Source organism: Vombatus ursinus, unplaced genomic scaffold (assembly GCF_900497805.2).
Source record: "Vombatus ursinus unplaced genomic scaffold, bare-nosed wombat genome assembly UNPS02014779.1, whole genome shotgun sequence".
Lineage (NCBI taxonomy): Eukaryota > Metazoa > Chordata > Mammalia > Diprotodontia > Vombatidae > Vombatus > Vombatus ursinus.
This window is the reverse complement of record NW_020954557.1, coordinates 2,749,354-2,777,145: the sequence shown is the minus strand read 5'-3', so window position 1 is coordinate 2,777,145 and position 27,792 is coordinate 2,749,354. Positions and strand designations below refer to the sequence as shown.

Here is a 27,792-nt window from a genome sequence, read left to right as displayed (position 1 = left end):
TAGATTATCTTTTAAGATAGGAGGCTTTAAACATTCATGAAAGGATGTGCTGCTGCACAGATCTCTTTTAGGTTCCTTGTATTTTTCTTAATTCTTTTTATAGCATTTTCCATATTACTCACAAAATCCTATCTGTACTTACTACCCTCACTAATGTTGAGTAAGTACAGAGAACTAAAATGCTAAACCTTTGTTAGCATTAACAATAAAGTTCAGAAACAGCTTTCCCTCTATAATAACTACTTTTACTGCACATTATAAGGTTTAGAATTACATACACATTTATCCAACTACAGTTTGGCCAACTTCAAGTCGAAGAAGTCGTATGCTTAACAATCCCACCCACATCCTGTTTTTTAATCAGTAGCAGTCTCTGTAATTCTGAAACTCAAGATCAGTGTCATAGACTATGGTCAGGAAATGACAACAGTGTCTTCAGAGCCAGTTATATCTAGCCAAAATTAGCTTATATATTCAGGCCTATTTTCAGAGCATTGAAGAAATCACCTCTTCTCTCATTTCTCCCTTTCTTCTTCATTCTTTTTCCCCTCCTTTCAATCTCTCTCTCTCTCTCTCTCTCTCTCTCTCTCTCTCTCTCTCTCTCTCTCTCTCTTTCTCTCTATTTCCCTATCTTTCTCCCTCTCCCTTACCCTCTCTCTCAGTGAAAGAAGCCATTCCATTAACAACACTAGCAATTAGTTACAAGTAGAACCGTACACCTATGGAGCAAAAATCATTAGCTTCCATATATAATTTCTCATCATAAAAAAGAAGCAAGGATGAAGCTTGAGTATTCCCACTCACTTGAATTAGGGTTCCTAAATAGGAGGCAAGGCAAGGCATTGGGTTACCTATTAAGAAACTTTCATCCCTTTACTGGCATGTCTTTCGGTCAGCTTCACATTCTGTCATTGCTAGGCTCTGGAGTTGGCTTGTAAGGAAAATTGACTAGGCATTCTTGGGTCATTTAGTGCCTTTAGTGCATTTATGACCAACTTTAATCTATTGTCATATATAATCAAAATGAGTTTAAGCCAGCAAATGGAAATAACTACCCATATTACCCAACCTAGTAGGGCAGTTATATAATCTGTATATTAACCTTAGTCACTAATAACCCATAATTAATATATCCAAACTTCATCTCTCCTGGACTCTAATTCCATATCACCAACTTCCTGCTGTAGATTTGTACCAGGATGTACAGAGATATCTCAAAATCAACCTATGCTATATGAAATTCATTATCTTTCCCCAAAATTTGACCCCTCTTCCTAAATGTACTAGCTCTGTCAAAAGTACCATCACCTTCCAGTCACTCAAGTTTGCAACCTCAGAATAATATTCAATTCTGTATTCTCCTCCATACCCCATATCCAATGAGTTGCCAAGTCTGGCCAATTTTACCTTTACAACATTTCTCACATCTGTCCCTTTCTACCACCACCCTAATTCATATCCTCATGATTTTTATCTGGACTTTTCCAATAGCATCCTATTTGGTCTCCTTGCTTCTGGTCTCATGATTCTCCATTCTCTCCTTCAAACAATGACAAATTGATATGACTGAAACACAAGTCTGATCTGGTCACTTCACTATTCAAGAAGGTTCTTGACCTTGAATGACTAGAATTACCTGTAGGAACAGACTAGATGGCTTTTGAGGTCCCTTCCAGCTTCATATCTGTGATCCTGTGGGAGGGCCCATAATATGATGTAAAAAAAGATGTTAGGCATAAATAAGTCGGCTACAGAATGTTACCCACAAAACCTTGTACTAGAAAAGTTGTATATAAGATATTATCCAGGACATACTTCCTCCCCTCTGACACCACCTCTCAATTCTGTACATGTCTGGTTTGTAACTATTTATATCTTGTCATCTCCATAGATGGTAAGGTTCATGAGGGCAGGGCCTGTTTTTGTCTTTCTTGTATCCCCAAAACTAAGCACAGTACCTGGTAAAAACTTATTGACTATTGACTGGTAGACCATATTTTGGAAAAAGAAAATGATCTAATGTGCCATTTCAGTTAGAAAAGCTAGATCATGAGTAATTTTCCCTCACTTCCCCAAAGCCTACAAATTTCATGATGGCCTTTGTATGCATCAAATACAATAGTGCCCTTGCTTCCTATGTTCTTACCGCCTGATGTTAGAGATTGGTCTTCTTAAATCTATTAACTTCTCTCCAATTTTTCTCCTACTTCAATATTGAAAGGATCTGTGATTTCATTGACATATATCACAACCCCTTCTACCTTTGTGACCTTGGACAACTTATTCTACCCTAAACATGACATTCCATCTCTTGACTGTAACTTTGTACATCAGGGACAGCTTTTCCCTTCCTGCCCCAAACTACTTTGTACGTATTTTTTATTGGCATAGCTATATATGTAATTTTCTATCCCCAACCCCCATGTAGAATGTCATTTCACTGGGGGCGGGGACTGTTCTGCTTTGTAGCATAGTGCCTTGAACATAGTAGGCATCTAATAAATGTTTTCTATATGAGTGAATGAATGGAACTCAACTTCTCTGGGCCACAGTTTCCTCATCTGTAAGATGAAAGGGTTGAACTTGAGGGCCTCCAAGGTCATTTCCAGCTCTAAACCCATGATCCTCAGTCACTTGACATGTAAGATGAGGCAACTGGAAGATGATTCTTAGGTTCCTTTATAATTCAAAATCTATGGCTCTGTGACCTCACAAATGGCCATAAAGATTGGTTATGGCTAGAAAAATGCATCACCCAGTTGCCATCCTCATCTTTGGCCTCTCTAACCTCAGTTAGTCGGTGCTTGGATAAAAAGGCCTACAGTCCATCAATCAGCCTGTGCATAAAGCTTTTTAATTTGGTAGGACTTGCTTATGATCTCTTTCCATATATCCCTCTATAACCCAAGGTTACCTCTGTACCACAGTGGGCCACTGGAGTCATAATAGCCTGAAATGATTATAGACTATAGTGAAACTAGTGTATGTCATGATTTTCATCCCCTTAGATATATTCTGGTAATTTAAAAGTATATTTGATATCCTAAGCAATAAGAGAATTCTTTCACTACTCTAGGGTGCTCTGAAACAGAAATTTTCTGAGTACTGACCCAGGGACCTCAAAAATGGAGTACATCATCAAAAGGGGAGTAAATTGAGACCTGAGAGAGATATTGGTTAAGTCATGCCCACAGTCTTCCTTTCCCATGTATTAGCCCAGGTTCTCATAATGTCTACTTACAACTTTTGGTTTCCTGTCTTGTGTAAAGTGACAAAATGTGTTTTTCGCTATGCCTTTAATTGCTGATATTCTGTATTTCCTAAAGGGTATGGTAAGGTCCACAGAAATGCTGATTATTTGGGGGCTGATTTTTAGATTTCCTGTGAGTTGTTCATGAAGCAGCTATCAAGATGCATGAGGTTTTAAATTCAGTTTTCCTGAAATAAATAAAGCTTATTTATTTCTACTGGCTCTTAGAGGGGTACGATTAACTTGAAATACTGCATTCATTTGCACCAGCAGTTAGTCTGATTGGTCTATCGCAAGCCTGGAGAGAAATAATTACATCTAGAGAAAAACAACAGACTCAGTTTGGACTTATTTGGCATCATCTCTCAAAATGTTGGTACTGAGCATAATTTATTGGTAAGAAATAAGGCTATCAATTGCCCTCAAAATGAACAAGTCAGAAAACTTGCTAGTGGATGTCCAGAATAACAGAAACAATCAGAACTTTCTTTCCACATAATTTTTTTTTCCCAAATAGAGAATAATAACTAAAGATGGTATGTCTATGCAATACCCCAAACCTGTATATTTAAATCCTTCCTTATGTGTAGCATAATAGTACAAGGGAGTGTCCTATGAAAACTTGGTATCACCAAAGCAGTATCAAATAATATTTATTGGAAGGCCAATTATACATTTCTTTCACATAAATTCTATATTACTATGAATTTGGAAAAGCTTTTTTAATACCACAGTAGGAAAAGATTTTAATTATAAATGTTATCAGTTTTTCTTAACTCTACCTGCTTGCTCTCCCTTTAGGAAAATTATAAATTTTCAATGTTTCCCCAAAATTATAAAACTTTTTAATTATCTTTGAAGTTTATTCATGTCTGGTAGTAGACCCACATGGACTCTGCAAACTCCTCTTTCCCTTTTCCCTCCCCCTCCCTCACAAAAATATGTAATATTTGAAAAACTGAAGGATTATTACTGGTAGCTCAGATGATTTACTCCAGGGTGAAAATAACAATCACCTTCATCCCAGGAGCTATGAAGCCTAAGTTATTGTGCACCCTGATGGATAGTAAACACAGAAGAGTGTTCAAAAAGGCACAGCTAGAATATGGGAGGTGACAGGGAGAAATGTCTTGGGATAAAATTCTTAGGCCTTTTGGACAATGGACAGAAAATCATCACAAAACCTAGGTATGTTGCCAAGGGATCCAATCCCTATTCCATCCTCAGGAAGGAGCACACTTGAACTAGCCTTGGGAGATAAGAATCTCTGATGTTTTTAAAGGTTTCGTGTGAAGGAAAACTAATAATTACCCTCAGCAACCCATTTCAAGTCTTGATAACCCCCTTTGTCAGGAAATGTGTATCCTGATTCCCAAGCTGAATTTGGCCTGACACATCTTTAATGATCTTCTCTTATTCTGTCCCTCAGCAGCATGGAGAATTACTGGTCTCTAACATCTGCTATAAATTTATACATTTAAATATATATTTTGACATTCCTTGATTTTAAAGCATTTCCAGACTGCACTTTGGTCTTAGGCAAACCCACTAAAAAGCCTGTGGAAAAAATATTCCAAGCAGTCATATTACTTGAGGCATCCATTTTTTTCTAATTTGAGTCAAAAAGTCTCAAACTTATTTTTCACATGGACAATCTAGATAATAAATATTCCTTTCCTTACATAGGCAACATCAGATGTGGCATACACTTTCTCATAACCAAGTCTATCCCCAACAATTTATTTAAGTGGGATAATCAAAGTCATCGAGTACAACCCCTTCATTTAATAGATCCTCATCTATAAAAGGCCCAGAGAGGTTAAGTGAGTTGCCCAAAGTCACCCAGGTAGTAAGGAGAAGATCTGGACTCACGTCCCTTCCAAATTTAGTTGGTTGAAGAACAATTTAAAACAACAACAACAGCAACAGCAACAAAATGTAGATGAATCATTTAAATAAGGGCCACTTCTGCCTTGAGGTCCCATGTCAGTTTCCGAAGCCATCTCCTCACTTGTACTGAGCTGGGTGGAGCTGAAGTTCGGATGGTCCAACACGTTTTCATCATTGCCACTCCTTGTGGGATGAGCGCATTGGAAAAGGGCTCCTCCCTTGTCAAAATCGGCTCTCTTCCTCTTCCACTGCTCGGTGCAGGCCAGGAATGAATTTCAAAAGCTGTTTCCGAACACTTCCCCTTCTGCTTTTTCGTGGCAGAGTCCCAAACACACTGACTAAATTGGTGCCACTACCTTCCCACAAGGGGGACATGGAGCCGCTGCTAGCAGTACTGATGTTCCTGTTCCTCCTGGTGGAAGGTTTCCTCAGCGCCATCTCGCCATCCTTGAGGAAAAAACACTCATCCTCCATGCTCGTCTGCCGGCTCAGGGCTTCCTGGCACGAATCCTCAGACATGCACGTTTGGTAACCATCCTCACTCTCCATAGTCATGGAGCTCAACCAGCTCTTACAGCTGCTTTCACTGGAAAGGCGGTTGTTGCGGTTCTGGTAAGTGGCAGCCAGTCCCGATGAGCTTTCGGCTAAAGATTCTTCTGATTGCAAACTTTCCAGTCCTGAGCTGTCAACTACATCGCCTAAGAATAAGAAAATAAGCCAGTCATCATATGGAATGGCTATGAAATCCCTCTGCGTACAGATTTGGTAAAAACCCAGCTTCCCTCCATAACAACTCAGATTTCTGTAGTGAACTGCAGCCCTGTGAAGTAGGGAGCGTCAGTGTAATCTGTAGGTGAAACTTAGGCTTAGAGAGATGAAGGGATTCGGTTAAGGTCATGGCTAGTAAGCATCAGAGACAGATCATCTTATTCCATATCCAAGACTTTCCTTTACGTCAGGTTATTATTGTATCCTAAAGACAATGACCATTCCTCAACCTGCCATTATTTCTCAAAAACAAGAAAGAAGAAAAATACAAAAAATCAACATTTTTCATTATAATGTGTCTTGGGTGAGTGGTCCTTTAAAAGTCTGCCCAGAGGAATGCAAATATTCAAATTAGGCTTTGAAGTTACCTCGTTCATTCATTCAAGTGTCCACAATGAGCACATAACCATCCAGGATGGTAAATAGGTAAATTTTAATTATTAGTTCCTAACTTTAGAAAGTTTGAATTCTCCGTTCTTGGAAAACCCATTAAGGAATATACAGAATATCATCCATCTGCACTGATGTCCTAATAATTATGAAGCTTTGCTAAAAAAAAAAAATGCAGATATAAACAGTGGTGATATAAATATCTTGAGCTTTATTTCCACCCAATCTTTGTTCAAGGTGGTCCTTTCTGAAATTCCACCCTCTCCCAACACACACACACACACACACACACACACACACACACACACACACACACAGAGGAAGTCATCTTATGTCATAGCACTTCAAATTCTTTTTATGTACTAATATTTTATTTTGTTTTATGTTGATCTTCAAACAACTACTAGCTATCTGACCATGATCAAGTCATTTAACCTGTCAAGTAGAGAAAATACTTCCCCCTAATAGGGCAGTTGTAAGGAAAGCATGTTATAAACTTTATACCACTATAAGGCAAACTATTATTACTATTTTTGTAACATATCATCTCATTAGACTATCGGTTCTCTAAGGATAGGGCCTATGTCTTCTTTTTTCCTGAATTTTCCTCTTTCTGCCTAGTACAGTAGTGCTACATATAATAGACAATGAACAAAGGTTTATTGAATGAATTGATGAATGAATGAATGAATGAACGGATTTGAAAGAGAAACAGTACTAGGGTCTCTCCCAGTATGCAAATCATACAGACACCCACAATTTATCTTTGGGCATATATACTTCATGTTTCAACATTATCACTTAATATTCACTGAGTACCCATAGCATACATGCCATTTGGCTAGGTACTTCAGAGTAAAGATATTTAACTAAGAAATTATTCCCATTCTAATAGAATTCATTTCATAAAAGGTGTAGCCAAGACAATAAGCTAGAATCAGTTCTCAACTGTTCCCATATAGATTATGCTCACATTTTTACTACCAAGATAGATTTTAGTTCATACCCAACATGTTTTTTGAGCCAAGTCTACCCATGGGAAAATAGAAACTAATTGTAATATCCACTTAAACAAAACATAATTGCTTAGGGAAATCTGCTGCACAAAAATAATATAGTATATTCTGAAGCTAAATATATATGCATGTATATATGTATGCATGTATATATACATATATGTATGTACATGTGTATATATAGATATATGCATGCATATATCTATATATGTGTGTGTGTGTGTGTATATATATATATATATACAGACATATGTGTATATGTATAAGTGAGGCAGCTAGATGGTTCATTGGATAGAGCTAGAGAAGACTCAAGCTCAAATCCAGCCTCAGACACTTAATAGCAGTGTGACCTTGGGCAAATCACTTAACCTCTGTTTGCCTTAATCCACTGGAAAAGGAAATGGCAAACCACACCACTATCTTTGCCAAGAAAACCCCCTCGACCGTGTAGTCCATGGGGACATTACTGAATGGCTGAAAAACAACAAATTTTACATATATATGGATATACACACATATGTATGTATAAATAAAGGTTTGCTATATGAATAATTGAATGATTGAATGAATTTAAAAGAGAAACATAGTTCTGGGCATCTACATCAAGCAAATCATGTACAAACAAAATAGATACAAAATAAACTGGGGAACACCAACAAAGGGAAGGCTCTTAGGAAAGTCTTCTTTAGAAAGTGGACTTTTAGCTGGGACTTGAAGGAAACTGAGGAAGCTACAAGGCCGAGGAGAGGAGGGAAAGAATTCCAGGCAAGGGAGACAGTCAATGAAGGAGATGGAATGTTGTGTGAAAGGACTATCAAGGAATGTCAAGGAAGCCAGCATCACTGGATCATAGAGTAGAAGAAGGGAATAAATGTGAGGAAACCAGAAAAGTCAGAAAGGACAAGGTAATAAAGTGCTTTAAAAGCCAAAAAGAAGTTTTTATATTTGATTCTGGAGGTAAGCAGGAACCACTGTAGTGAGGGGCATGACATGATTAGACATGCACTTGAGGAAGATCACTTTGGTAAGGCTGAGTGAAGGAAAGGGTAGAAACTTGACTAGACTATCAACAGACTCTAAACTAGACTATTGAATCTGGCCTTTATAGAATGTTACTTGAGGAAGACACTACCTGAAATTCACACACCCCCACAAGTAGTGGTTTGAGTCAACCAGCTCTCTGGACAAGCTTTTTCCTCAAACCTACACCAGCCCCAGGAAACATCAAATTCACAACTTGTTCTTAAACTGGCTCTTTCCTGTTCTGAAAGTACAAAATGGCAGGAAATGAAAGAGCTGTGTTCCAACATTGTCAGTTCTCTCCCTCTGTTTCTGTCTTGACAGCCACAGCAAGGTCTAATGAAGCAAACAACTGACTTAAGAGTAACCGAGACCAGAATCAGAAACCTTAAGTGTTGGAAGGGTCCTAAAAGGCCATCTGGTGCAACACATTTGAATAAGAATCCTCTTGACAATATAACTCACCAACCAAGTGTTCATTAGCTTGAAAACCCTCTGAAGACCTGGATTTACCTCCTAACTCTACTTCTCATGTGACTATGGGGAAGGTTAGAACTGGCCACAGCATTTAAAAATGGAAAGGACTTTCAGTCAAGAAACTTGCCCAAAGGAAAGGGAATAAGTATTTATATAGCTCCAGGCACTCTGCTAAGCACTTTACAAATATTACCTCACTTAATCCTCACAAAAAACTTTCAAAGTAGTTACTATTATTATCGATATTTTACAGTTCAGGAAAACTGAAGCAAACAGAGGTTAAGTGATTTGTCCAGGGTAACAAAGCTAATAAGTGTCTGTGGTTGGTCAGGTCTCCCTGCCTCCAGGCCCAGCTCACTATCCTCTGAGTCACCTAGCTTTAATATAGCAAAGGTAGTAAATAGCAAAACCATAATTTAGCCCAAGTTTTCTACTTCAAAATATGTTGCTCTTTCCAATGCAACATAATATTTCTAATGTCCTTTCCAAATCTAGCTTTCCATGAACTTAGGATTCTTCCATCTTTTCCCTGAATGGAAGCCATGAAAAACAAAAGATAAAAAAGGTAAATCCCTCAAGTCTAAGTGTCATGTATGACCTACAGAAACACTATCCACAAATTTTCCCAGGTGTACAACTGAGTAACTGAAGAGTCAGGAATGGAAGACAATTTTCCAAGTTGCTATCCATCTGCCTCTAATATAAAAATGTGCATGTTAGGGAAGGGATATCAGTGCTAATGTAAGGTTCCCTTAAATGACAATGACCTTAAAACACTTTAGCATCAATTCCTGCTGAAGGCCTTGTGCAAATAATGAGATGAGACTGTGGTTTCTGAGCAGGAAACCAGAATTTACCATGAAGCAGGCGCTGTTCCTGTAACTGCAAAGCTCGGAACTCCACCCATTTTTCTCTCAAGGTTTGCTGCAAGAAAACAGAAAAAAAAAGAAGTTACTAGCTAGTGAAGAGCTCTGAAGGATCACATGACATAGAGCTCAGAGGGGCATTATAGGTCATACCATCGACTTAATATTACAGATGAAGAAACTAAGACCAGAGAGATTAACTTGCCCTATGACTCACCCAGGATCACATAGCTATCAAGTGACAGAACTGGGTCTTAATCAACAAGCATTTAATAACACTGCTTTAAGACAGGCCTTGTGCTAGCCACTGAGGACTCAAGCACTAAAGTTCAACACATCCTGTCCTCAAGGAACTTCCATTCTACAGAGGCTTGCCACCACGCACATGTAGAAGTATATGCCAGACACATACAAAACAATTATAAGGTAACCTTTGGTAGAGGTGGGGGTAGGGGCTAGGACAAAGGCTTAAGTTGAGTATTGAAGGAAACCAAGCATTCCAAGTGGTGGAAGCAGATCCATTATAGGCAAAGGAAACAACCAGTACAAAGACAAAGGGAGTTTCACACGTGGGGAATACCACGAAGGATCAAGGATAAATTCCAGTAGACAAGAGGGAGTAATGTGTAATAAGGAAGAAAAGTTAGGATAGAACCAGGTTCTGAAGACCTTTAAATGCCATTGGGGGAATTTATTTGATCCTCAGAATTAGGGAGTAGGTGGGTAACATGATCACACCCAAACTTTAGAAGGATCACTTTGGTGACCTCAACTGATATTCTTTCATTCTAAGGCCAATGCTTTTTTCCTCTGCAACATTACCCTGCAGTAGTTTACTTCAAGGAAGTAGGATTTTGGAATTAGCTTCTCCCCTCTCCTCCTTTTTTGGTGTGTATACGTATACGTGTAACTGTCAATATTACCAGCTAGATCTTTATTTTAGATAAGTAACTTTCTTTCAGTAAAACCACCCCATGCATGTGCAAAGATTGTTAAATAAATTATGAGATATGGGTTTTGGGATGTCATATTTTGGCCCATGAAAACATGTGACAATGATATGAAGGTCATGTTGGTACCAAAGACTCATTTTTATGCAAAATATGTATGAGGGGAGGTATAGACTAAAAAGCAGAAAGCAAAAAGGAGGGGCAAAGGATGAATTCACACAAAGAAGTTGATAAAATCTGCCAAAGGCAACTAAGCTTATTTCCAAATTTCTATAGATTCTGCACACTAATCAACTTTAATTTCTCAATGTCAGGTAACTCAACAGTGACATATTTTACAGGAGTACTTGTGTCTGCCAATATACTATGTAGCTACTGCGCTCTTGCTAATCAAAACAATAAAAGGCCTGGCTTGGTTCATTTCTAGCTCTTTATGGACTAAGACAGTGGCGGCTATGAGCCTGCCTCACTCCCTGAATCATAGCTTTTGTTGCCAGTCCAGCACCGGCTGCACTTGGAGGTCATGCTCAGAGTCCTAGGGCATGTGAGGCCCACATGGCACGTGTTCCACTGCCCCACCCCCATAGAGAGAAACTCCACCGCCACAAGCCTTTACCCTTTCACCTCCTGACATAGAGTAGGGCACCACAAACGGAAGAAGCAAACGATGACTGGGGGAAGTTGCAGTTTGCTTTTTGATCTTGAACCTGTGATTTCATTGGTAAGAGGAACTTCTGGTATGGAAACTGCCTCCAGTAATGCAGACTGGCAATTAAATTGTAGCTAAAGAGTCTCTTACAGTCTTAAAGGGTTGCCTGAGTTACTGGGAATTTCAAGGATTCGCCTATGATCTCACAGCTAGTGTGTGTCAGAGGAGGCAAAACTTGAAGTCATATCTCTCTGAATCGACAGGTGGGACCCGCCATACACTACACCATACTGCCTCTCACTTCTGGCTTTACTAACCAGATAGAGCAGACCAGAGTTTGCCAGCTAGATTAATTAGATTTTTTAAAAATTTCCAGTCACTAGGACTCAGCAGTTTTTGTAGGTCAATCAATAAAACATAAGGCATTGCTTAAACTGAAAGAAAAAAAAGAATAAAGCATTTTTTTAAAAAGCTGCAGAGAATTTTCTAGTTTTATCCAGGTTTCTGGTTAATTTGTCTCTAAATTCTCCTCTTCTCTGCAGACCTTGTATCTGCCTTGGTGCAATATCTGTAGACGACGTGTGACTTAAACTCCTATATTGATACAGAAATGAAAAGCATCTTTCTGACTCTGACTTCCATATATATACTCCCTGACTTTCTCCCTGACATACTCCCTGCATACACATACATCAACTCCCTGACTTTCTGTGAAATATTCCAGTATCGACATATTTCTCCAGTTTTAAGGAAAGGACCAAAATCTTCAACTAAGAAACAGTTACATGATAATGATGACATCATTAATAATAATCATGCCACTGCATCCTTTAGTAGCACTCTCTGTGATAAGCACACAATCTTAACTTATCACTTCCAACACTGCTGTGAGATCATCACAAAAGATGCTTAGGCTTTTTCTACAAGCAGGGTAACTGAAAGTCTGAAAATTCAGCAACTTGCCCAAAGGCACAGAATAAGAGCTTTCTAGGTTTCTTAACTATTGCCCAGCATATTCCATTAGTTCCCCAAAATGGAACAAAAGTGAACTCTACAAAGATAGATCAGATATTGTGTGACCTTAGGCAAGTCACTTAACCTCCCTGGGCCTCAGTTTCTTCATCTGTAAAATGAAAGTGTTAGAAAAAACAGCCTCAGAGATCACTTCCAGTTTTAGACCTATGATCCTATGACCAGTACTTCCAAAAACATCCCGTTAGAAAAACAGATTTGAAAAGGGTAGCTTTGAAATTCACATGTTGAATTTCTATCTTTTTTTTTTAAAGCAAGTTACATGGTTTCACATACAAAGATTTTTAAGGTCCTTTATCCCACAAACAGAGTCCTTGAACTATAGAAAAGACAGTCCCAAGCAGGCTACACAAAGTTAAGGTGACCTAGTACTGGAACCTAATCTGACCCTGTTCAAAGCAATGACCCAAGAAATAGCCTTTTCTTTCATTCTTTGGCAGATCTGGGACCACACTTATGTGAATATTCCCTATCAGTGTATATCACAAACATCCTGTGTATTTTCTAAGAACTTATTATTTGCCAGATACTGTGGGAAGAGCTGGAAATGTAAATAGAAAAACTGAAACAATCCTTACTCTCAAGAAGCTGACATTCTCACGGGGGAGGCAACACGGACATAGAAAAATATGGACAGCATAAATATATACAGACTAAATACAAAAGGAATCCAATGTAATTAGGGAAAGCAGAAATTGGCGATTGGGAATGTCAGGAAAGGCTTCATGTAGAAGGTAGTTCTTCAGTTGTGTCTTCAAGGAAGAGAGGGTTTCTATGAAGTGGAGGTGAGGACACTGCCAGTGCAAAGTGTGGAGATAGGAAGAGTGCTGTGCATGAGAAACAACAAGAAGGCCAACTGAGCTGCACTGTAGAATACAGAAAGGAAATTGGTATGTAAGGCTAGAAAGATATGTTGAAAGCCATACTATAATTCCAAATTGCTCTCCAAAATGCCCATCACTTGAGGAATGGCTGACCAAGTTGTGGTGTGTGATTGTGATGGAATACTATTGTGCTGTGAGAAATAATGAGCTCAATGATCTTAGAAAAACATGGAAAGACCGGCATGAAATAATGAAGAGCAAAATGAGCAGAATCAGGAGAACATTTTATACAGTAACAGCAATATTGCTTTTTTGTTTTGTTTTGCTTTTTTAGGTGAGAGATGGGATTTTTAAAAAATATATATATTTATTTATTTTTAGTTTTCAACATTCATTTCACAAGATTTTGAGTTCTAAATTTTCTCCCCATCTCACCTCTCCCCCTACCCCAAAATGGCATGTATTCTGAATAGCCCTTCCCCTAATCTGCCCTCCCTTCTATCACTTCTCCCTTCTCTTATCCCCTTCCCCTTCTATTTTCCTGTAGAGCAGGAAAGATTTCTATACCCCACTGCCTGTGTATCTTATTCACCAGTTGCATGTAAAAACAATTTTTAACATTTGTTTTTTAAAACTTTGGGTTCCAAACTCTCTCCTTTCCTCCCTCCCCACCCACCCTCATTGAGATGGCAAGCAACTTGATGCAGGTTACACATGTGTAGTCATGCAAAACACTTCCATAGTAGTCATGTTGTGAAAAACTAACTATATTTTCCTTCATCCTATCCCACTCCCAGTTTATTCTATTCTCTCTTTTGATCTTGTCCCTCCTCAGAAGTGTTTGCTTCTGATTACCCCTTCCCCCAATCTACCTTCCTATTTCCTGTAGGGTAAGATAGATTTCCATACCCAATTGAGTGTGTGTGTTATTCCCTCCTTAAGCCAAATCCAACAAGAATAAGATTCACTCATTCTCTCTCACCTTCCCCCACTTCCCCTCCACTGTAAAAGCTTTTTCTAGTCTGTTTAATGTGAGATAATTTGCCCCATTTTACTTCTCTCTTTCTCATTCTCCCAGTATAATTCTCTCTCACACTTTAATTTTATTTTTTAGATATCACCCCTTCATCTTCAACTCACCCTGTGCCATCTAGCTATCATCTATCTATCTATCTATCTATCTATCTATCTATCTATCTATCTATCTATCCATATATTTTTCCCTCCAACTACACTAATACTGACAAAGGTCTCATGAGTTATAAATATCATCTTTCCATGTAGGAATGTAAACAGTTCAACTTTAATAAATCCCTTATGATTTCTCTTTCCTGTTTACCTTTTCATGTTTCTTTTGAATCTTGTATTTGAAAGTCAAATTTTCTATTCAGCTCTGGTCTTTTCATCAAGAATGCTTGAAAGTCTTCTGTTTCACTGAACGTCCATTTTTCCCCTGAAGGATTATACTCAGTTTTGCTGGGTAGGTGATATTTGGTTTTAATCCTAGCTCCTTTGACCTCTGGAGTATCATATTCCAAGCCCTATGATCCCTTAATATAGAAGCTACTAAATCTGTTATTCTGATTGTGTTTCTACAAGACTTGAATTGTTCTTTCTGACTGCTTGCAATATTTTCTCCTTGACCTGGGAACTCTGGAATTTGGCTATAATATTCCTAGGGGTTTTCCTTTGGGGATCTCTTTCAGAAGGTAATTGGGGGATTCTTTCATTTTTATTTTGCCTTCTGGTTCTAGAATATTGGGGCAGTTTTCCTTGATAATTTCTTGAAAGATGATGTCCAGACTCTTTTTTTGATCATGGCATTCAGGTAGTCCAATAATTTTTAAATTAACTCTCCTGGATCTATTTTCCAGATCAGTTGTTTTTCCAATAAGATATTTCACACTGTCTTCTATTTTTTCATTATTTTGGTTTTGTTTTACAATTTCTTGATTTCTCATAAAGTCATTAGCTTCCATTTGGCTCCATTCTAATTTTTAAGGAAGTATTTTCTTCAGTGAGCTTTTGGACTTCCTTGTCCATTTGGCCAATTCTGCTTTTTAAGGCATTCTTCTCCTCATTGGCTTTTTGGACCTCTTTTGCCATTTGGGTTAGGCTATTTTTAAGGTGTTATTTTCTTCAGTATTTTCTGCAGTCTCCTTTAGCAGCTGTTTACTAGTTTTTCATGGTTTTCTTGCATCACTCTCATTTCTCTTCCCAGTTTTTCCTCTACTTCTCTTACTTGCTTCTCAAAATCCTTTTTGATCTCTTCCATGGCCTGGGGCTGATTCATATTTTTTCTTGGAGGCTTTGGATGTAGGAGCTTTGACTTTGTTGTCTTCTTCTGGTTGTATGTTTTGATCTTCTTTTTCACCAAAGTAAGATTCTATGTTCTGACTTTTTTGTGCTGTTTGCTCATGATCTCAGCCAATTATTTGATTTTTAAACTCTTTGTTAAGGTAAGGTGTCTGCTTCCAGTATGAAGAATGTACTGTGCCAAGCTTCAGGGGTTTTGTGCAGTTGTTTTCAGAGATACTTTCAGGGACCTGTAAATTTTCTGTTCTTCTAAGGTGGTATGATCAAAGGTGAGGTGTTTATTCCTTTCCTGGCCTGTGCTTTGGTCTATGAGTGACCACAAGCACTCTTTTCTGTCTTAGAACTGTGAGAAGGATTCCCTCTCCATCCACCACAAGCTCTACCACGCCAGGGCTCCTCCTTGCCCAAAGACCTCCACCCAGAACTGCAACTCAGATTCAAGCAGGGGCAAAGCAAGAGAATCCTGCCTCAGCACCGAGAAAGATCCCTTCAATCCCCCTCTGATCAGCTGCTCAATACCCCCTGTTGTCTGTGAGCTGAGAGCTATAGAAGCAGCCACCGCCCTGGGGCTGTGCTGGGACTTGGGCTGGACCAAGCTCCTCTCTCACTGTGGTCTGACAGACCTTTCCTACTGACCTTCTAAGTTGTCTTTGGTGTTTGTGGGTTGAGAAGTCTGGAAACAGCCACAGCTCCCCTTGATTCAGTCCCCTGAGGCCTGCTCTAGGTTCACTGAGTCCTGGTCTTTGTCTGCATGGCCCATGCTGAACTGTGCTCCTCTCCCAGCCAGGTGCAACAGACTTTTCCAATCAACCAACCAGGCTGTCTTGGTCTGGATATTTGTTTCACTCTGTCTTTTTGTGGGTTCTGCTGCTCTAGAATTTGTTTAGAGTCATTTTTACAGGTATTTGGAGGGGTTTGGGGGAGAGCTCAAACAAGTCACTGCTTTTACTTCACCATCTTGGCTCCACTCCAGCAATATTGCTTTAAGAACAACTTTGAGTGAATAAGTCATTTTGACTATTACAAATACCCAAATTAACCATAAAGAACTTATGAAGAAAGGTGTTATCTGCATCCAGAGAAAGAACTAATAAATAGAAGTATGTACACAATAATTTTACATATAAATATATGTATATATCTATACATATATGTATATGTGTCTGTACATATACCTATTTGTGTTTAATGGTAGCCATCTCTAGGACAGGAGGGAGAAGAAAAAAGGAGAAAAAAGAAAAAAAGAAATACACAATAACTTTTATTATATATTTAAAAGGAACAGCAAGTTGCACGTAACAGATTTGCACTTCCATGTGCAATCATCTTTTTTATTATACTATGTTATGGAAATGATCCCATAAATTAAAAAAGAAATATATATGGAGAGCAGGTTGTAGAAGGATTTAAAAGCCAAAGAGAAGTGTTATATTTTATTCTAGAGGCAATAGGAAGCCACTGAAGTAAACTGATGGGGGGGGGGTGACACTGACAAATCTGTGCTGTTGGCGACAAGTATTTTAACCTTTTGAGAGTATCATTGCTGTACTTGAATTTATCTACCTATTATCCCTTGCTCTCCTCTACCTATTTTATCAATAATATTCCTTAAACAACTTTTTTGTAAATAAGTAATCATTGGAGATCTGTGACAGCTTACTTGCAAAGACCATGCCCCTCTCCCTTAACCTTTGGGTCACCTGCCACTTTCATTCTTCATACTGTGTTGACATACAACATCGCTGGGAAAATATTTGCACCAAAAGGATGCTATTTTTCCCCTATAGAAGCTACTTGGAGTCAAAAATGCTCTGCACTGTTTCAACTTCTTGCTTGGTGCCCTGACCAACAAGACAATGGACCAGGTATTTTCTCCAGTCCCTGCTAACTAAAAAAGAAACTCTCAAAAGAGGAAGCCTGCACCATAAGTTGAATGGCTGCAGCTGTCTCCATAGACCCAGAAGCCTAAAAAAGGTAACAGCCTCATCAATTATCAGCTGAGCAAACTAAGTCTTCATCATACCTACACATTACCCTCATCCCTTCCCCCAGGGTCCATGCTCCAGTAGACACAGGTCCAAATCCACCAGCTTATGCTGTGGGGCCCACTCAGCAATTTAACTGCTGCCATTACTGCAGTCTGGGCCAGCATAACCTGGCCCAGCTCACACCCTGCCATAGTATGGCAAAATCTATTAGACCTCTACTCTGCTCAACTAACTGAAGAAGATGGAGATGTTGTATTCTGCCTATGGCAGGCACACTGAGCCACAGAACTAAGTAACAGAAAAAATTTGGACAGGGCACCAGTATTCAAAACTACACCAGCCCTGAAGGAAAGGGGACTGCAGTCCAGCTAGAGCCTGTCCCATGCTCGTAGAATTCCCAGACACTGAAAAAGGCTGACAGTTTGGAGGTTATAAAGTGAAGGATATAAAATAATGATGAAATGAAACAAAAACTATCAAAGGTCTCAGGAGGAAGAAAACTTGGTTACAAATCTAGAAATCAAGCAGATAAATTGGCAGGGGAAATACACAGATACTTAAAAAACCACAGACCTCTCTAAATAAATATCACAGGACAAAGGGAACCAAGTCAACACCTAATGAAACATAGAACCCTATAAATGCCCAGAAAAGCTTGGATCTGCAACAAGAGATGTTTCCAATCTTGAGAGAAATTAAAAGGAAACAAATGGCAACATTTATGGTCTGTACAGTCAAAATTGTTCACAGACTAAAAAAACATAAATCCATGATGGTACACCTCTCATAAGAGAAGAGAGAACAACTAATTGGGAATACAAATATATGGAAAATAAAGGACAATTAAGTGGAAGAGAAGCAGAATTTAATAATTTTTAAAGCATGTAATCTCTATATAAGCAAAATATATTGATCTCAGAGAAAGTATTTTTAGAGACAACTCAAGGCTCACAGGCCTCCCAGAAGAAAATTAAAAGTCACTAAACCTGAACAACATAATGCAAGAAAAAAATTGCCCAGAATTTGCAGATACGGAAAACAAAGTATCAATGGAAAGAATCCAAAGATCATCTCCACAAATGCTCTGTGCAATTTCCCAAATGGAAATCAGTCACTCTATTCCTTTTATTCAATTCTGATCTGAATTCAATCAATCAATAAACATTTATTAAGCACCTACTATACGCCAGGCACTGTGAGGCAAAAGGAGCATATAATCTAATGGGGAAGACAACAAGCAAACAAATATATACAAAGCAAGCTATATACAGGATGAATAGGAAACAATTAACAGATGGAAGGTACTAGAACTAATAAGGGATGGGGAAGGCTCTCTATAGAAAGTAGGATTTTAGTTGGAGCTTGAAGGAAGTCAGGGAGGTCAACAGTGAGGGAAAGCTAGAGAAAATTCTCAGATCCAAGAGATAATGTCTTATTCTCCTAGCCAATGTCACTGTAACTGAGAATGCATATCAGATATATAAATTAATATACTAACTTAAAAAGACTTGTCATTATCTGGACAACACTGTTAAGCAATTAGGTGGGACAGTGGGCCTGGAATCAGGAAGACTTGATTTCAAATTTAGCTTTGGACATTTACTAGCTGCGTAACCCAAGACAAATCACTTAACTGCAGTCTGCCTCAGTTTCCTCAAGTGTAAAATGAATTATCATATGACCACTTACCTAACAAGGTTGTTATTAAGACCTAATGAGATAATTATAAAGTGCTTTGCACATAGTAGGCACTTAATAAATGCTTGCTCCTTTCCTCTCCTCTTAAGTCAATCTCTTTCAAGTAATCATAAATCTCATTCAATTCAATTCAATTAAACAAATAGTTATTAACTACCTACATAATGCTCAAGCATACTGCCTTAGAATATCTTACATTCTATGTATTGGACACACACACACACACATATAAAGTAGAAAATACTGAATACTTTCAGGAGGGACAGAGTATTAATGCACCTCAGAGGTCCTTGAGGATGCAGTGTTTTGAACCTCAAAGACCCAGAGTAGCCCTACACAGGAAGGCAGAAGTCAGTGCGAGAATAAAGACTGGGGATGATCAAGTGAGGCTGATCACCTCACCAGAGCACTGCAGGAGGTGAAGACTGGCCCTAAAACAAAGGGCTGGAGAGGCAAATTAACTAAAGAAGACAAAGAGCACTAGAAAAAAGTAGCTCCAGAGATAACCAAAACTCCAACCAAGAAAGAGGAATTCGACAACCAATGCAAGTAGTGACTTAGTATAAAACAAATTTTCCACATGGACATGAGAGGAAAGATGCAGCAAGACATTTTTTAATGAAATAAAACCTAGGGAAGAAAGAATAGGAAAAGAATAAATAACTTAGAAAAGTAGGAAACCCTAAACAAATAATGGAATCCCTGAAAATCAGAATTGGCCAAACAAATCAATGACTCCATGAGATGGCAAAAATTATTTAAAAAACAATCAAAAGAATGAAAAAATAGAAAATGTAAGATAGAATAAGATAATAATAATAAATAATAAAATAAAATCATAATAAATGTAAGATAAGAAAATGTAATATAAAAACAAATGACCTGGAAAACAGGTCAAGGAGAAACAATTTAAGAATCATTATAATTCCTAAAAACCATGCCACTAGGTTTCAAAAATCATAAACAAAAATTGCCTAGATCTATTAGAACCAAGGGCAAAGTGAAGATGGAAAGAATCCATTGATGACCTCCCAAAAGAAACCCCCAAGAGGAAAGTCCTAGGAATGTTATAGCCAGAATCTAGAGCCTCCATATCAAAAGAAAAAGTACTGCAATTATCCTGAAAGGGGTTCAAGTATCAAGTAACCAGATTCACAATCCCATAAGACCTGTCATCTACCAAAATAAGTAAGAATCATGGAATACAGCATTCCAAAAGATAGGGGCTTACAACCAAGAATAACTTATCCTACAAAACTGAATAGAATTCTACTGGGGAAAAAAGCAGACAATGAAAACAGAGATTCTTAACTGGTTTTGTGTCAATGACCCCATTGGAAACCTGGTGAAACATATGGATACCTTCACAGAATCATATTTCTAACGCATAAAATATAATACTTGGGATTACAAAGAAAATCAATTATATAAAAGTTATCAAAATGTATATTTCTTAAAATTCCCAGCCCCCAGTTCAAAAACCTCTGTTTTAATAGAATACAGACCTTTCAAACATTCCTGATGAAAAGGCCAGAGTTAAATAAGAACTTTGAAAGGTAAATACAAGAATCAAGAGAAACTTAGAAAGGTCAATTTATTTAAGCTACTAGAAGGAACTATATAATGATACAGTACAAACATTCTAACAGGAGAAGTAAAATATGTTCCTTCATAACTTTAATATCTTTAAAGGGTATGAAGGCTTTAAATAAATAAAACAGAGAACTTCAGGGTGGACTAGTTCTATTCTAAGGGTTTTAAAAGAAAGAGAAGGGAGGGTAAAAGAAAGAATACACTAGTGTAGCAAGAGTGATGCCCACCCACAAAAGGACTATTGAAAATATTTTTTATTCACAGAAGAGAAAAAGGTTCAGAAGGAAGTATAATCAGCGCAGTTTGAAGTAACTTACAAAATACACATGCACATGTAGTATAAAACAGAAAGTCACAGTTTTATATCCAATCCCCTCATGTGTTCTGTAATGTATATGGAAATACCTGTGGGGTGGGGATAGTATTTAATTTTGAAATTAAAAAATATTAAAATAGGTAAATTGAAGTCAGATTGTAGAAGGTTTTAAATGCTGAGAAGACATTTTATTTTAGAAACAAAAAGTTGTGTATTTTTGACTAGAAATGGTAACTCAGTCAAACCAGTACCACAAATATTATTTGGAAGCTGTGTAAAAAAGTAACTAGAGAAAAGAAGCAGGGAAATGCATGAGTTCTGAAATAGTACAGATGAGAGATGATGAGGACCTGGGTTAGGGTGTTAGAATAGAGAGAAAGGAAAGGATATGAGAGATGTAGTTGAAGTTTAACTGACATAACATGGAAGATTATTAGACATGATGTGAAGCTGAATGAAGTTAGAGGCTGAAAGAGAGGAAAAAACTAAGAATCACTTCAAGGTTTTGAGTCTAGATGATTGGACAAATGATGGTGCCCTTGACCACCAGAAGTATAAATGCTTAGAGGAGGTATGAGTTTGAGGGTAAATGTAAAAAGTTCCATTGTTGGTCATGTTGTGTTTGAGATACTGATGGGAAATCAAGGTGGAGCTATACAGCAGACAGTTAGCAATGCAGGACTAGTTTGTAGGAAAGAGATTAGGGGTGAACCTGTAGGTTTGGGAGTCATTTGCATACAGAAGGATAACCGAGCTCCTCTGGAAGGTACTACAGAATTCTGGAGTTCTTGAAGATCAGCACAATATTTTCCACAAGCAAGAATCTATAGAAGGACTCATAATTTATAAAAATACCCTCTTCCATTATGACTTTGTGTAGGACATCCTCCATGTTAGTGGCGAATACCTTTGGTAAGCACACATCTCAATGTTTTATGCTTCATTTGACATTAATAATCAGAGGGTCACAGAACAGCTTTAACTCAACTCATTCATCAAGGGATCTTGAGTGATTTTTACAGAGGCATGAGAATCCTTATTGGAAGCAAGCCTTTAAAGCTGAATTTTATCCTACTGAGTCAAAAATTTTTGTAAATCAAAAAATGTAATCAAATTTTGCATTATCTGTACATTTCAGTCAATTGTATAACATTAAAGACATGGTCTGCTGCAGATAATCATTTATAAAAACCTGCCTATTCCCTTCTCATATTTTCATCAAGGATATCCTTGATATTTGTGGATCTCATAAATATAGAATATAGAATATACTTATTCTATATACATATAGAAGCTAATTCTTGATGTTCTCTCAATTACCTTTTGTGGGTAATTCTTTTGGTATCTTCCCTTCCCTGATGTATCTTGTAAAATAAGCCCCCAAAGCTCTCAACACTGTGTTTGCTCCCATACTGATTTCCTCAGCATACATTTTGTCTAGTCCAATCACCCTTTCTGACTTTTTCTTCTTAAGTGACATTTCAAATTCTGCTTCAAGCATAGAGGGAAATGAAGTGTTAATGTCCAAATCCATTGATTTCTCTATCACTGATGCATAAATAGCTAATTAATGAAACACTGAAAAATTCAGTCCACTTTCTATCTTCCTACCATTTTTATCTATGAAAACTCAGGATGTGGTCCACTCGAGTCTCACACCAAGCTTTCTGTTGATTTGTATTCATTTCTGCCAGATCTAATTCTGAAAAGATGACAGTCTATTCTACTTTTAAAAGTCTCTAGCAGAGAGCATTCAGCTTGCCCTCTCAGTAACTTTTTCTAGTGTGGAGTAATCTTAATTGCCAGATAATTCATCCCAGTACCTAACCATTATAACATTTCTAAGCCTACACAACAGAAAATTATATACAGCTCAGCAGTTATACGGAGAATTTTATTTCTGGTTTTCAAATGGAAATTTTCTTCTACTTTTACTTAGATATTTTTTAGAGATGTTTGAAGACTTAAGCAATATGTTATTCTCCAGAACTGGAACAAGAGTAGGGTGATTAAGCATTTTTGCCCTTGACTTTCATGTCTCTCCACTTGGTAAAAGGATCAAGTGTTTTCTGGCTAATGCAGTTTTGGGGGCTCTTTTGGCTTATTCATTGTGGCCATAGTTTTTCATCAGTTAAACCTTTGCAGAAAATGATAAAGTCATTAAGTTGACTTTTTCTATTTTATTTTTTTAGGCACTGAAGGCTGTTTTAAATAGGTGGAGATGAAGATCTTTCTGTTGTTCCCAGTGCCTATTCAACTTTATCCCTCCTAATTTATCATAGGTTTTGCTTTTTGCTCTAACTCATGGATGGTTTTACTGCACAAATATTTGAATGACTCCCACCTCAGTAAATAGTCATTTCCTATGTGATAAGACTGCTTTGTTCAGAACCTTCAGTCTATATTCTGGAAGATGATATAGAGGCATGATATATAGGTGCTTCCAGGGAGTCTTCTGGCAGTTGGATGCTTGTTTCTCATAAACGAGCCATATTCTGTAACATGCTTTGTACCACCACCCTCCTCCTTACACTGAAGTTTCTGAATGTCAAACCATATGTTGACTTGGTCTGAAGGATCTCATAGAATGAATCCATTTCCTCATGCTCTGCAACAAGATATTGCATCAGCTGAGATTATAATAGTAGCAAACTGTGCAAACCCTTTGATTCAGTGCTACAACTATTAGGTGTATACCTCAAAGAGGTCAAAAACAGAATGAAAAGCCCCATATGTACAAAAATATTTAAAGCATCACTTTGTATAGCAGCAAAAACCTGGAAACTCAACAATTGCCCATCAAGTAGGAAAGGGTTGAGAGAAATATTATATATCTAAGTGATGGAATATTATCATGAAAAATGATGACTATGACAGATTCAGAGAAACCTCAAAAGATTTGTATGAACTACTACAAAGTGAAATGAGCAAAACTAGGGGAATAAATTTCACAGTAACATCTATAATGCAAAGGAAAACAACGCTGAAAGACTTAAGAAACCTAGTCAAGGCAGTAATCAGTCACAACTTCAGAAGAATGATGAAGAAACTTTTTTTCCATCTAGTAGTAAAGTGGTTATGGACCAGAATTGTAGAATGAGACATACATCTTCATACATATTCATTTCATATTATGTCATAGTAAGTGAATCATTTATTTGTTTTATGTCACCATAGTTATTTTTTACAGGGGAAGAATTCTTGGGGGAAAGAGGAGTTGGTAGGTAGCAGTAGAAAATTTAGAGAGGAAATAAAAAAATGTGCATCAATAAATTTTAAAAATACACAGGAGAGGGGCAGCTAAGTAGCCCAGTGGATAGAGCTCAGGCCTTCGAGTCAGGAGGACCTGAGTTCAAATCTGACCTCAGACACTTGACACTTACTAGTTATGTGACCCTGGGCAAGTCACTTAACCCTGATTGCCTCACCTCCCAAAAAAAATGCACAGAAGAGAACAGAAGGAAGTTCAGATGGGAACACAAAAACAATGTAGTTTTATTATTGCTACATTAATATACATTTTCTTAAAACGTACATGAAAGTTCACAACTTCATATACAAAAAAGCCCAAAACAATAGTAGCTTACATTTTTGTAACACTATATGTATTACAAAAACCTGTCCTCACAACCTTATAAAGTAATCCCACAAGTATTATAACCCCTAGTTAAGAGGTGAAGACACTGAAGCTTAGAGAAGTGGTTTGCTCCAAGTCGTGGGACAAGAGCCAAGTGCCAATCTGGGTCTCCCAACTCCAAACCCTATTCTTTCTATTACACTGGCTACCTCTTTGACCTAAAAACTAAATTAGAACCATTCTCATTTCAAAACCGGTCCAATGGTAGATTTGAGCAGACTGTTCACTCTAAAGATGCCTCTGCCCTGTAGCCCTCTCTTCTGAAAGGTGAGTTGTTTCCTGGACCACCTTTCCATGAGGCCGTGCTAGCTCTTTGGACTTCACTGCTAGCTCTTTGGACTTCTCTACCTCTTTGACAGCAACATCCCTCCCCTCTACCAGCACCACTTATTGGCTCACTAGTAAACGTAGTCTTCCCCCACTAGAATTCAAGCTCATTTAGTCTAGAGAATTTTTTTTTTTACTTTCATTTGTATCACTACCATATAGTGTAGGGCCTGGGACATAGTAAATGATTAATAAATCTTTATCCATCTATATAGAACACTGATTTTATTCCCTGAACTGTAAGTAAGCAAGATAAACAAGTAGGAAGGCCTAGACTCCATCCTTAAAGGTCTTACAATCAAGTTGGGGAAATAAAACATAGACATGTGGAATAACTAGAGAATGATACTGATGTTAAATGCTGCTGTGAATAATTATATACTAGACTGTGAGTTTTAGTTTATGAATGTGAGTTTAGGAGGGCTCCATGATGGACAGAAGGAACCTCACAGCTTATCTAACCCAATACCTTCATTTTTTAGATAAAGAAAATGAGATCCAGAGAAATTAAGGAACCTGCCCAAGGTCACACTGGTACTAAGGGGTATGGGCAAGATTGGCACCTTGGTCCTATGAGGTCAAATCCAGGACTCTTTCCACTGTGCCATGCTGTTTCTCAAAGGATTTCAGCTAGGCTTTGAAGAAAGCAGAAGACTGGAATTGAAAAGAGATAGAGAATACAGGGCATAGGAGTGGGGAGATCGTATTCTCAAAAGTGTAAGGATAGCAATGAGCCTGGCATCAGTAGAAAAAGGTATTGTCTTGAGCCCCCAGCGTCCTCGGAGTTGAGAACATTTGGCATATGCAATTATTTCCTAAGGAGACTTGGGAGAAATTAATAAAGCCAGGTCCAAGTTGAAATGTACCATATTCCAACTCCAAGAGCCCTAAGGAAGTCAGGCCTACTCAAGTACATTATCTCTGGGTAGAGAAGTTGTCTGGATCCAGGGAACGATAAGAGGACACTTAGGCCTACCCTAATGTAGAGTGACATCTCCCAGCTAAACTGGAAACATCTGAATTTTAAATCCACTCAATTCAATTGGGTGATTATTTGCATGTCTATTGTGAGCAACTAGCATTGGGTGCTTAAGACAAAGCTTGAGGGCAGCCTCACTTGCATGCCTCACACGAGCACAGATTCCCAAAGTGGCAATACCACCCCTGGGGGGCACTGGAATGATCCATGGAGCAGTAGTAGCCTCAGGTGCAATTAGGGGACATTGAATAAAAATAAGGGGCAGCAGTGGCAGAAGTATAAGGAAGGAAGAGAAGAAAAATTTAAAAACCATTCAAACATGTGTCATCTGTTGTGTAACAGTTAAAGTCATAGTGATTACATTATTTTCCAAATAAACACACAAAATGCAAGTTATAACCAATCAGTGGTCAAGTCCACCAACAGGTCTTAACAAGCAAGTGTCGTCAGGCTAATGTGTGTGTGTGTGTGTGTGTGTGTGTGTGTGTGTGTGTGTGTGGGGACGGGGAGGGCATTGTCAGGAAGTCCAGCATGCATTGGCTGCAAAATGTGCAAGTAAGTAGATTTCCATGGGAGTGCTAAGTGATTTTTTTCTGAAGGGGGCAGTAGGCCAAATAACTTTGGGAACCTCTGGATGTGAGCCATTTCTAGCCCTTGAGGACAAAGAAGTTGTCAGTGTACTTTTAGACCCTACTACACTTCCCCACTCTTAGAGACCTGGACATTTGCAAGTTTCAAGAATATTTTCCCAAATTAACATTTGTCTCATCCATAGGGTCACCTGAAGAAACTGGTATCCATTCAGTGAGTCTTTAAACTCCAGTTCCCAGGGAACTGGTGTGTCCTGTTCCATGCAATGTGTCCTAGAGCAGTATTAACATTCTTACTCTTCAATATAATTATAGACTTGCCGAGGCCACCAGTTACAAGGGCAACAACAGAACCATCAAAGGATAGTTTCAGGGGACGGAATGTTTGAATAATAAAAGGACATAAAAGGGTATCAAGACCAGTCATTCAAGAACGGCCACGCAATCTCTGTCTTTAGTGAAGCACCATCATTTTGCATAAAGCTGCCCTTGAAACTGGAGCTCAAAAGCTATTGCTGCTCTTTTGAAATAAAAAAGCAAATCCCAATGCACACAGTCAGACACACTAATTCAGTCGGCTCTCTGTACATTCTACACAGGCGTCTAAGCAGGAAGAGATGGTGATTTAGCATCATCGGTGTGCAGAATTTGATATTCATGCAGATGGAATTCTGTCACTCTTGACCATTCAGCACTTTAAACTCTCATCATCACATTTCATCTTCAAGGGCTATCTCAGTTCCTCAAATAGACCCTTATTGCACATCTCATTCATTCAAGGATGAAAAATGGCCACGTGGCATTAAATTAAATTACCTTCAGAGCCTGCAGCTTGGCTTCAAGCTCTGCCCTTCTGAGAATCATCGTTCCATTAACTGTCTCCAGCCTGTGTTAAGAAAAGAAGGGGGGAGGGGAACGTTTCACATAAGAAACATGTGATACAGAGTATTAGGTTACATAGAATGTCTTTATACTAAGTATGGTAGTGAATAACAAAGTCATAACCAGCAATTTTTGTACTGGGAAAGGGGTACAAAATGTGCCTGGACACGAGGAGGAACAATGTTTGTACTATCAGACAGTAGCTTCCTAAGATAACTAATTATACTTACAAAGCATTAACTAACAGTTATACTAACTAGTTAATTAGTTAACAAATACCTTAGAAGCTCAACTATTTCTATACAACTAAAGGATCTCAAATGTGGTCCATGCA

The 27,792-nt window shown here is 38.1% G+C and overlaps 1 protein-coding gene across 1 annotated transcript in view; it reads right to left on the bottom strand.

The window, feature by feature from the left end:
• Window positions 1-3,591: 3,591 nt before the first annotated feature.
• The window catches only part of LOC114045676 (cytohesin-interacting protein-like), a 44,419-nt gene continuing 20,218 nt past the window's right edge, over window positions 3,592-27,792 (bottom strand). The window contains exons 6-8 of the mRNA XM_027865767.1: window positions 27,393-27,462; window positions 9,669-9,735; window positions 3,592-5,838 (exon numbers count right to left, since the gene is read on the bottom strand). Of these exons, the coding sequence (XP_027721568.1) occupies window positions 5,363-5,838; window positions 9,669-9,735; window positions 27,393-27,462 (613 nt within the window). The 3' untranslated portion in view covers window positions 3,592-5,362. The remainder of the gene's footprint in view (window positions 5,839-9,668; window positions 9,736-27,392; window positions 27,463-27,792) is intronic.